General features: G+C 37.1%; 1 protein-coding gene across 3 annotated transcripts in view; it reads right to left on the bottom strand.

Annotated features, from left to right (window-relative positions):
- LOC115214534 (PDZ and LIM domain protein 3) overlaps window positions 1-12,871 on the bottom strand; it is a 184,246-nt gene extending 171,375 nt beyond the window's left edge. Inside the window, exon 1 of one of the 3 annotated variants that reach the window (XM_029783738.2) lies at window positions 12,176-12,869. In XM_029783738.2, the coding sequence (XP_029639598.1) occupies window positions 12,176-12,304 (129 nt within the window). In that variant the 5' untranslated portion in view covers window positions 12,305-12,869. Of the gene's footprint in view, window positions 1-12,175 lie in introns of all 3 variants that reach the window. The other 2 variants (XM_029783739.2, XM_029783740.2) reach the window with 2 other exon arrangements.
- Between the last annotated feature and the right edge of the window lie 87 nt (window positions 12,872-12,958).

Raw genomic sequence — 12,958 nt, forward strand, 5'->3', positions numbered from 1 at the left:
TCATTTCTGTGACTTTTATGACTTATTCTAAGTGATGCAAATCACCTCTGGTTTCATTGGACGGCAAATTTTAAAAATCTCAATGAGAAATACTGCACTTAATAAACTGATATACTATTCAGAGAAGATTTATGTTAGACTCATTGGAACTTAAAAGTAAATAAAAATTCGCTCTTATTAACCATATATAATATTTTGATGATAAAGATGTCTCCTAAGTATTGGTTCCTAACCCTGAGAACACTACAGACATCTCATAAATCTTCCACAAAATTTCCCATTAATCCATATTCCATACACAGGCTTAATAATGACAAAATCATTTTACTAATTCTTTATGTTTTTTTTTCTTTTTTCAATTACTTGAAGCAACAGTAGTGTATGTCTTGGGCTAGTATTTTAGTCTCTGACACACAATATTTTCAAAGTGGGACAACCATATATCTCCTCTACAGCAAGATACCTATTCCTGTTCCTCTATCATTCTTTAGCCTCTCACTATCTAGCATATAGCCAGCTCCCTCTCTAATACACTGTCACTTAGTTGAGGAGTCTTGTTGATTGTGTGAGTTACTTGGTAACCTGACTAGTGCCACCAGTACCACAAAAAATGCACCAAGTACTCTCTGTAAAATGGTTAGCATTAAGAAGGATATCCAGCCATAGAAACCATGCCAAAGCAGACATTGGAGCTCAATGCAGTCCTCTAGCTTGTCAGATCCTGTTGAACCATTCAACCTATGCCAGTATGGTTGGCAGACTTTAGATGATGAGGATTATGATTAAACAATTAGAGTCCTACAAAGCTATTCGCAATCCACAGCACCAAGAACAAATATAATATTTCCTGATACTTTTTGATTGCAATATTGATTCTTTGGAGGGCAGAGAGTTGGTAGAATCATTACAGCATCAGAAAAAATGCTTTGCAGCCTTTGTTCTGGCATCATACTCTCAGTTCAAATCCCACCAGGGTCGACTTTGCCAGTCATCCTTTCAGGATTGACAAAATGATAAAATAAAGTATCAGTCAACTGCTAGGGGAGAGGGATAAATGTAATTGACTTGACCCCTCCCCTCAAAACTGCTGGCTTTGTACTTAAATTAGAAAGGATCATAAATTAGTTAATGAGTAAATGAGTTAATATTCGAGGCAGCAACTGAGGGCTGGAAGAGGTCTAAATACAGGCCTCGCATCAGATGGCTGGACATAATTGGGGAAAATCTCCAGAGGTTCAATATCACTTGGAGGTTGCAGAGGGACTGGCACAGGATCCCCAGCAATGAAGAGCACTGGTGGACCTGGTCAGCTCTACACATGATGACGCATCTGAGATCACTAACTTGGAATGACCCCAGCCCAATCAAGTAAAAGCACGAAGCCAAGCCAAGCCTAAATGAGTAAATATACAAATGGAACCTATGAAGAGATCACATCTGAAATTCTACTACATTATAATCAATCACTGTTCACTAACTGACAACCAATCACAATATTAAGGCTTCTCTTCACACCAACCAGTCACTATATAATCGCTACCCACCTTCATCTAACCTGTTATTTGCTTATGCATTTACTCTTGAAACAAAAATAATAGCTCATAAACCTATCAATGGGCTTATTTATCTGTTCAAACATTCATATTGACATTAACCATTATCTTGTTTTAATTGCTCCCCTCAGGCGATGGCTGCCTGCATGACCAAAAATTCAGTTAATATGTCCTCATTCTCTGGTAGAACAAATGTATATTTGTCTTCTTTTTATAGTAACCAAAGGTTAAAGAATATGAACAGCTCAACATTACTTTGGTTAGTAGATCTTCCATTTGTTTGTTCACACAGCAAGTGTGTGGGCTATGCTAGCGCGATAATATGGTATCAGTTCATTCGTCTCGACCAGATAGAAACCAATGCCATAAGGCTGTGATTTAGCAAATGAGTTTTTGAACACTCCTTTCCTTTACTGGTGTAGGTGACATGCACTACATACTGAAATGTGCTTGACATTAGGAAGGGCATCCAGCCATAGAAACCATACCAAACCTGATATTGAAACTTGACACAGCCCTGTCACTCGCTGGATCCTGCCAAAGCATCCAACTCACGTTGGTGAGAAGGAGAGGAGGAGGGGGAGGGGAGAAGGAGAGGAGGAGGAGGAGGATATGGGTTTCTTTCAGTTTTCATCTACCAAATCTGTTCACAAGGCTTTGCTTGGTTCAGGACTTTAGTAGAAGACACACGCTAAAGGATAATACTCTAATTCTACACTTTATCACATTCAAGAATATAAACACGTTTTTAAGCACAACACACGCAGAGTCAAAAAGAAACACCACCTTTCACCAGAACTATGTGAATGACAGTGCTGTCTCTCCCTAGCATGAAGCTTCCTATCTCAGACATGTGAGCATGGACACAACAGCCAAACACCACATCGCTGGAACTGTGAAGCGCATAGTTCTATACAAGGATTTTAATATTTTTTCATAAACTAGGGGATGGCTACAGATATTCAGCTTAAATATTATATAATGTACAAGTATAATGAAAGAATTGTAGAAAAAAAGGCTTATATTGAATGTTATCGATAATATCGAGTGGAAATAGGGGGTGTTGCAGTTCCATAGTGTCTCTATATACGAGCCGCAACTGGTTTTTGAATATATTGTACGAAAATGTACGTTCATCTTGAAGGAAAAGCCTTATTGGGAGAGAGAGATGCGTGTGTGTGTGTGTGTACGGGTTATAAGGCAAATAATAGTAATAATAATTTCTTCTTTATTGGCCATAAGAGCCTCGAAAACATTTAAGACAATACAAAGACAAAAGGTAGTGGGAATTACAACAAAGAAATGAGATTTGTAGCCCGAGATACTCTATATTTACAAACACACATACACATAAAACATTGAAAGAAACAAACATAAACATCTAGACATGTCCACGCAATTAAATACACAGACACAGACAATGACTGCGTGTGTATTCGTGCGGTTCAAAAGTTACATGTTGAGGCATTTGTGTATGAATAATAATAATAATAAACAGAAAGGAGGGAGTCAAAATAAAAAGAGGAAGAGAAGTAATCTTTGTTGTCAAAAAAAGGAAATGCGAGGATTAAAAGCAGTGATGGTGGGGATGACGAAAGATATTCGTGAAATGTGTTAAAGACAGGGGCCTTCACATTACTTCATCATCACCATCACAATAAACACAGTATTATAAGATATTAGAAGGAGATGGGATGTTGATAGGCTTCGAAGTTTGAAAAGGACAAAGAATGATGATAATACAGGTATTTGTAAAGGTAGGGGAGTGCATGATGGATAGTGGTGGTGTTGCAGTGAGTGTGTGAGAAGGAGAGGATAAACATAAAACCTCGAAAAGAGTAAGAAGGGAAAAAAAACCAAAAAAAAAAACAGGTCAGGTATGAAGTTATGAATGAAATGTAGAGCGGGAAATTGTCAAGAAGGAAATACTTGATCTGATATTTAACTGACATTGCTTTAACTTTCTTACGAAGTATTGATTTACAAATACTATGCTGATACACACATGAGTGTGTATGCGTGTTTATATATACATATATATATATATATATATATATATTATATATATATATATACTGTTAATAATCGGCTGAAGTAACAGTGGCTCAAGTACCGAGTTTTGTGCGTTGGTCAACACACGAAATTCGGCCTTTAAGTCACACTAACTTCTACCAATTATTAATGTATGTGTGTTTGGTTGAAAATTTACCGAAAAAAAAACAACAGAAGTAGAACTCAGTCTATGAATATATGTATTATTTTTAATTAGCAGGTTACAAAATGATGCAATATATATATATATGCGCGCGCGTGTTGTGTACATACACGTAGGTATCTGGCATTCCAGAATGGAGTTAGAAATTGTCTAGTGCAGCAAAACCCGCAATTTCTCAGGGTGTTTATGTTTTAAGCATTCATAGATTACAATTTTGAAGGGAGAGGGGGTAATTTTTGAGCTTTCACTTTTTTGAAAATATTTTTAGATTCATGATTTAAACTTTTGCGATAATGATTCTTCAGAAATATGCCTAACTTTTTAAAACATATATCTGGAAAAAAGTCAAAAATGAAAAATTTACGGAAAAGAGATGATCAAAATTACATACGCGCGCGCTATTTATATATATAATCATTAGCATGATCGTAATCTACGATGCTTAAAACATACATATCCGAAGAAATTGCTTTTTTTAATGCTTTTGATGCATTAGATAATTTCCGACTCTATTCTTCAGGAACGCCCTTGGATCTACAGTGATATGGCCAAAGTATTCAAAGCTTTTAACAGCAAAATGTAGTAGACCTACTGTAGCAACCAAATTTCTTCAAATTATACACTACTGCATTTAAAAAAGTGGAAAGGCACATTAGACAATGTAATCTAAGATTCCTAAGAGCGTCCTCTTGTTAGAGTATCTTGGAAGACCGTTTGATCATATGTCTATTGACTTGCGGGTAAACAACATTAATTATATTCAACTTTGGGAGATATTTATTTCATCCTAGATTTTATAAGATCCAAGATTGGGGGGGGGGGCTAATGTTCCCCAGGGACCTTATCTCAGCGATTTTCACCCTTTCTTAATCCACTGAATATTGATTGGCACTAGATGATCTATCATGACACACCAAAAACCGTCCTGCAGACATTCGTTCAGTATCCAGGTATTGCTGATATTTGAAGTGTTGCTATCTAGTAAAGGCAGATCTAACTATTGACCAAGTCCATTGTGAAAACTGGCCTGCCGCTTTCCTTTGACCAGGAAAGACAAGGAGTTTTTCACAGTCTGATGACAATGGCGAAGGAAGTTGTGTGATGGACCCGACTGAAAGGACTAAAGACACTTTCTTCATCAATTTTTTTCATGTTCCACTTGAAAGAAGAATTATGGATGAAGAGGGAAATACTACTTCTCTGCAAATTTATTGAAAACTGGGTAAAAGCGGTGAGCATTGCCCATGTGACTAGAACTTAACATTTGCCTCTAACCCAGGAAATGAGAGTTGAGAGCAAGGCACTTAGTCTTAGTAATAGGGGTAATCTTGGATTTGTGGGATTCCTTGATTGGTTCTGGGTGAAGGTCTCCTTCCCTGGGGATTTTAGCACACAGTTTATAACCGTGTATACAATTTTCTCCCTTCCTCTTCAGTTTTTTTAACATCCGATTAAATTCTGAGATCAAATCCCGCCGAGGCCAACTTTTGTCTTTCTTCTTTCCGGGATCGATAAAATGAGATACTAGTCAAAATTACTGGCCTTGTGCACAAATCAGAAACTATTATTTTGAGTTGGCTAACTCGTCAGATTAGCGGGAAAATGGTTTTCAGGATTTCTTCCGACTCTAATCCCATCAAGTTCAATATTGCCTTTTCATCATTCCAGTTTCGATAAAATAGAAGTCGGCCTAACTTACTCGCTTCAAAATTATTGACATACCTAAATTAGAGACCATTTTATTGTTATTATTATTATCACCAGCAAGAAGGCGGCGAGGAGCTGGCAGAAACGTTAGCACGCCGGACGAAATGCCTAGCGGTATTTCGTCTGCTGCTACGTTCTGAGTTCAAATTCCTCCGAGGTCGACTTTGCCTTTCATCCTTTCGGGGTCGATTAATTAAGGACCAGTTATGCACTGGGGGCGATATAATCGATTTAATCCGTTTATCTGTCCTTGTTTGTCCTCTCTGTGTTTAGCCCCTTGTGGGTAGTAAAGAAATAGGTATTTTGTCTGCCGCTACGTTCTGAGTTCAAATTCCGCCGAGGTCGACTTTGCCTTTCATCATTTGGGGGTCGGTAAAATAAGTACCAATCGAGTACTGGGATCGATGTAACCAACTATCCCCCTCCCCCAACTTCAAGCTTTGTGCCTATAGCAGAAAGGATTATTATCCCCAGCATGTCTTTGTGGTAAAAAGTTTGCTTCCCAACCAAATGGTTCGAGGTTCAGGCCTTGAGTTGACTAACCAAAGCTTTTGGAGTGGATTTGGTAGATGGAAACTGAAAGAAACTCGTCAAGTGTGTGTGTGCGTTTATGATAGCGAGGAGGATGTGCTTGTCGCTTGCCGCCACTTGACAACCGGTGTTGGTTTGTTTATGCCCCTGTAACTTAGCGGTTCCGCAAAATAAATCGGCAAAGTACCTGACCCAAAAAATACAATAAGCGATTGATTTGTTCGACTAAAAAATAAACCTTCGAGGCGATATGCCGGCAGCGAAGTTTTTTCCACGAGAGTTCCGGACCCCAGTAATGAACTCATTTGTATACAGCCAATCAGAGCAGAGTCACCTTTATCCTTCCTTCCTTGTCAGCACCGTGCATTCCTTACTCTTTCCCTCCCTACTGACGGACAGCAACCTTTTTGGCACTATCGAAAAATATTTCGCTATCACTACAAGTACTACTGTCTCTAACTACTTGTCGGACAAACGAATAAATACTGTTCTATATTTAAGAGATGAGGAATTAATTGACGGATATTTATCCTCATATTGTTTGTTGTTAACACAACGTTTCGGCTCATATGCCCTCCAGCCTTCATCAGGTGTCTTGGGGTAATTTCGAACCTGGGTTCTCATTGCTAAGGTATGTTTTCGATGTTTATTATTATTATTATTATTATTATTATTATTATTATTATTATTATTATTATTATTATTATTCAGGTCACTGCCTGGAATCGAACTCGGAATCTTGGGGTTAATAGCCCGCGCTCTTAACCACTACGCCATATGCCCACGTAGTGGTTAAGAGCGCGGATTACTAACCCCAAGATTCCGAGTTCGATTCCAGGCAGTGACCTGAATAATAATAATAACATCGAAAACATACCTTAGGAATGAGAACCCAGGTTCGAAATTTCCCCAAGACACCTGATGAAGGTTGGAGGGTATATCAGCCGAAACGTTGTGTTAATAACAAACAAGAATAGGACAAATATCCGTCAATTGTAGATAATGTAAACGAATAGATATATATAAATAATATTTCTTCTTCCTTGGAGTTGATCCTTTGATGTTCACTGAATACTTCAACGTTGGCATAATAATACACTTGCCCAAACTGAATTGCTGGAGTTATCTCATTTTTTCTTGAAAAATGATTTTAAAAAGTTATAGAGGTTTAAAGTTTGATCATTTTCACCAACCAGGAAACGGGATTTGAAAGATGTCATTTTGTGCATGACAAAATAGCACGTGTCGTCAATATTTGTAAACAACACGTGTTATGTCTGCGGTAATTTTCTTTCATGTAAATAAATCTTATTTAGCTGTTATTTTTAGCACGAAAGTTCTCCTGTAATTTTCTTTCATGTAAATAAATGTTTAGGTTAATTAAAAGAGAAAAACATGAATGTGTCTGTGGCTTAACGATTGACTAAAATTACCAAAACTTTCAAACTTTAATTACTAATAGCTGGTTTTTTTTTTACTTTCATTTCATTAATTAGCCTATAAAAGTGTATCATTGCACTGAATATGAAATCAGCTCGAACAGAAAATTGACGCTGGCAACCAAACAGAAAAGATCCCCCCAAAATAGTCATGAAAATGTGTGAGTACTAAACAATTTCGCTGAATACTATTATATTATTAATAGTAAATTATATATTACGGAGATGTACTTGCATAGCAGGTGATTTGATCTGAGATCGTGTGTTGAAACAAAAAACAATTGCAGCTTGGAAGGTATTTATAAGCCATTTAAAAAACACAAAAACCGTTACATTCACTTCAACATTTAAATTTAATTTGTGTCAAAATATTTTCGTCGCATTGAAACCGCGACCTGTTCACTGACAAAATTTCGGGCTGCATTATAGATCCATTTATTATAACTAGCTGAAAAATTCACGGAAAATATTTTAAAAGTAAGCATTATCAGAATGTTGCCAAAATATGCAGTCACGCACAAAATGACAGCTTCCAAATCTTGTAAGGAATGCACGGTGCTGACAAGGAAAGAAGAAAGGATAAAGGTGACTGCTCTGATTGGCTGTATACAAATGAGTTCATTACTGGGGTCCGGAACTCTCGTGGAAAAAAAATTTCGCACCCCGGCATGGCTTCAGTCTAGTGATTGAAACAAGTAAAAGATCAAAGATGAGAGGCCGCGTGACCGAACACAAAGTCTTACTTGAAGCAAAAATCTAACTGAAAATAGATACGGAGAGAAGGTGCGGCTGACCATTAAATTAACTGAGGTGGTGAGAGCAACGTGTATCGGCGGAGTTTCGGATCAGGACGCCCACAACAGTTGGATTTTCTCCGTTTTTGACGGAGGTATTTCCAATTTTTTCTTCACCATAGCCTACGAAATGAAGGAGGGGAGTATCTTTCTATGAATAAAATTTTTCAAAACTTGATTTTTTTTTTTTTTTTTTTTTGAAAAACATCAACACTTGTGACAAAGAAACAAGAAAAAGTGGTCATTGAATGTGCTAGAAACAACAACCAAATCTTTCTTAAATCACACACCTTTCCGTCTGGAAATATTTTCATTTTTTTTTCTTTTTTTTTTTTACAGAAAACGCTTCTGCAAGACTTCCGCTCGTCCCCCCCCCAAAAAAAAAACTACCCTTAAAACATTTTTTGGGACCCCCCACCCCACCCTTTTCGACTACAGGGGAACACGAATCTGCAAAAAAATTGGCAAAAATCGATATTTCTAAATTACCTCACCTCACCCCCATTTTCTTCATTTTTAACTTTTTCACAATTTTTTTTTCAAAATATACGGAAAAATATGGAGATTATAATTCTGAAAAAAATTTCAAAAAATCTTTGTAAAACTTTTTTTTAAGAATTTTTTTTTTTTTTCTTTTTCTAAATATGCGGAAAAATATAGACATCATGATTCGAACAAAAATTTCAAAACATTTCTGCACTTACAGTTAGGGTTTTAGGGTTTGTGTTGGGGAAAAAAGTCAAGGGCGGGGAATTTTACAATGCTGATTTTTGACAATTTTCCGGAACCTCCGTATTCGAAAACGGGGATTTTGGGCAAAAAAATTACAAAAATAAACAAATTTGGAAGAAAATGGGAGGGTGGGAGGGCGGAAGTCTTTCCAAAATTATTTAATTTTTTCATAAAAAAGATCCCCCCTCCCCATCATTCCCATGGCTGTGGTGGGAAAAAAATTAGGAAAATCCCCGTCAAAACGGAGAAAACCCAACTTATGTGGACGTTCTGATCCGAAACTCCACCCGCGTATCACCGAGTGCTTTACTTCCTTTTGGCTAAAATCGTTCCATATTCAGCTGGTATTCCTAAAATAACTAAGATTCGCATTTCACTTTCGTTAATTCCCTAAGACTCAGATAATTTTCAGCATAACGTTTAAAACTGTGAACAGTGGTTTTGTTTTCTCTTCGAAATCTGATGCATGCTTAAGACTAGAGTGTTTATAAAATATATCATCTGAGGACTAGAAAAATTTTCCCTTCCTATTTTATTTTCCGGAAGAATCGTAATCTACAATACTTTAAAACATTATTCACACACAAAAGTGCTCGTGCTCGAAATAATGGTCAGGGAGAAAAATATCATCTATATACCACCTCTCTTCCCCCCCCCTCTCTCTCTCTCCCCCACACATATACGATATACCTATGTGTGTGTGTGTGTGTGTGTGTGTGTGTGTGTGTAAGTAAGAGAGAGAGAGAGAGAAAGTGAGTAAAGGAATGCGTGGGAGTGAATTTTTATAAATTGTTGAAGTACGTGTTTTTTAACATAGGTAGGGAGAGATGAGATTTCTTCGCAGACATAAACGCATCATACATGCAAGGACGCACACACATACACAGACAAAACATATTAGATTTGGTAGAACTGGAGAAATACATTTCAATACACGAGTATATTTATTATTTTTATTAGTTTTAATTACTTTTAATTTTCAACTTTCTACCGATTAAACATTTTAAAAAGCATGTATGATTGTGTGTGTGTGTTCACATATGCACGAACGCGTGACTTATTGGTTAGAGTTTTGCACTTACGATCACAAGATCGTAATTTCGATTCCTGAACCGGGCAATGCGTTGTGTGTTGAGCAAAACACTTCATTTCAGGTTGCCCTAGTCCACCCAACAGTAAATTGTAAGCCTGCTACAGACTGGCGTTTCGGTTAGAGGAAATGTTAGTCTGCTTGCCGTCATTCGAAAGCTACAGCAATGCGAGGAAGTGCATTGTGACCAGCAGTGTATAACAATATCCGAGCATATGGCCCACATGTAGGTCGGAAACTCAGAAAAGTTTGCGTTTTAATGTACCATACTAGTTCAGGACCAGTAGCTAACCAAGTATTCGGCATATGGTCAAAAAGTCGGAGCTTCATTTCTTAAAGTGGGGAGCGCATTATGTCCTTGAGCAAATCATTTTATCTTAAATTGCTTCAATTTTCTCAGCTGCAAATGTAACCCTGTCTCCCTCCAGCTGCTACATACTGGATGGTTTACAGGATGAGGGGACCGAGGTCTCTGTATCTGCTCACATACAACTACATAGGCCCAATAGCAATTATCATGTTACCAAACCGCACTCGCTGCGATACGTGTGTCCATTTAAGTTTTAAAAGAATTTCAATAGTTATAAATACGTTTGAGACTGACACAATGGACTGAGATATATGCTTATGGCTCTTTACGTTCGAAGTCAAGATGAAGATTGTTTTCATCCTTCGACTACACCCTCCTCTAAAATTCTGCTAGCCTTATACCTAAATTAGAAATCCAGTATCTTGTGGATCGAAAAAGGTTTAAAATAGTTTTTCTTCAACGGTTCGAAATGAGTTGAGTAAACTGAGCCCTGCAAGTCAACTGTGTGGAAGCCCGTCAGAGTAGCGCCAACATTTAGATCTTGGATGTCTTTAGCAAAATAGACTCCACTTGGAGTGTTAGGGTTAGGTCTCTCTTCTGGGGCAACCTTTCACTAAGTAGTCGCGGAAGCACAGAAAATAGTCAGAGGCGTTATACAGTTCATCCTTTGCATATTTATCCTAAAAAGAATTAAATAAACAACGGTACGCTAAAATTTACTATTATAGTACTGTTTCTGTTAAAATCTGTGATTTGTCCCTACACTTTCCAGTATTTATTTAAACTGGATTTGACACAAACTACATGTCAACCAGATGGTGTGTAGTTGTCCTTACTTCGTCGACATGAGGTGGTGGGGGTAATAATAACCCGCCTTTCATCCATCGGGGTACTAAGTACGAGGTCGATATTTATGAAGTATACAAGATAAATTGTACAAGAAGACGAAGACACGATCGGCCGTCTGCACAATCTCCAATAATACTAACACACATACACAGAGTAAAGAGCAGAGAGTGGTCAAGTGGGTCAGTCTGTGTGGACTTGGGAGTTTGAGAAATGAGATTTACACCTCTTGTTAAAGAATTATCTTTTAAAAAATTGTTCTTGCACTTTTAACCTGTTCTGTTACTTAAGTACACCATACACACTCCACGTATACATACCCTTCACTAATACATAACTCGCGTATATTCAACATTGATTATTAATAAAGCACAAATGAACAAATACAAATGGGGCCTACATTTACATCTGGCTAGGGCCTTACTACGGTCACCCTTCCCATAGATGTATGTATGTATGTATATATGTATGTATGTATGTATGTATGTATGTATGTATGTATGTATGTATGTATGTACGTATGTATGTATGTGCGTGCGTGATGAATATTGTTGTGAGACAAGTCCACGATCCGGTTTTAATTCCAAATAAGTTTGGTAAATAAATCTTTATATAACCGCTTGTGTGTGTGTGTGTGTGTGTGTGTGTGTGTGTGTGTGTGTGTGTTGTGTGTGTGTGTGTGTGTGTACACGCGTGCACACACACATATATGCATATACATACATAGGTGTATATATGCAACATACGTACATATGTTAGTATATGTGCGTGCAAGTTTATCACATTATTCATTTATGTTTGAATGAAGTTAGGTATGTGAATGTACGTAAGAATGACAACTAAATGGAAACAGAAAGTTAGAACAAATGGATTTAAAAGAATTAAAATATAGAAGGTAGACGAAAAGATAATTTTAGTAATAATAATATTTTTAAAAGAAAAAGTATTACGAACTCACAGATTGGATGGAGAGCGCTGTACTGAAATCAATTCCGCCCTGGAGTCGGAAACCCCAGGATATACCTCCATCTGCCCTTTTTAGGTTGATATTAAGGGCTCCACCTTGTGCGTAGACTGTGTTATCCATTCCGATTTAAAAGGACAGCCAACAATAAACTCAATAACAATAAAAGAGATCGCGAAAATAGTTTGAATTTCTCTGTGTATATATATATATATATATATGTATGACAGCTTAAAACTAAAAGATTATATTTGTTTTTCCCCCAAACAAAAGGAAAGGAAGGAAAAAGAAATTCGAAAGTAAAATTATAGTGAAACTCTTAGAAAAAACTGAATGACGACGAAAGCTTGATGTGTCCGTGAAGGAGGCGATCTGCTATGCTTTTCCTTTGAAAACCAGCAGCCAAGAAGCAAAAGCAACAACTTTTGTTTAGTTTATTTGTTTGTTTGTTGTGTTGTAATATCGCTTTCTTTTGTTTTGATTTCTTCTTTCTTTCTTTCTCTTAAGAATGGTTGGTTGGCTGGTGATCGGCGAGCTTGTTTTTACAGAAAAGTTTCTAAATCTGCCTATAACAGAAGGTGTATATAAATGTGTGTATGTGTGTATTACTGGGTTTATAAACCAAGTTCGGTGGAAAACAAACACGCATATACCACCCTCAACTAGTGTTGTGTGTGTTCATACTGGTTGGTGGGTGACGTCATTAAAAGAAAAAGGAAAACTGAAAGAGAAAGAAAGAGGAAAGGAATGTATGTGCGTGTTTATGTCTGTCTGTAT

Source organism: Octopus sinensis, linkage group LG7 (genome assembly GCF_006345805.1).
Source record: "Octopus sinensis linkage group LG7, ASM634580v1, whole genome shotgun sequence".
Lineage (NCBI taxonomy): Eukaryota > Metazoa > Mollusca > Cephalopoda > Octopoda > Octopodidae > Octopus > Octopus sinensis.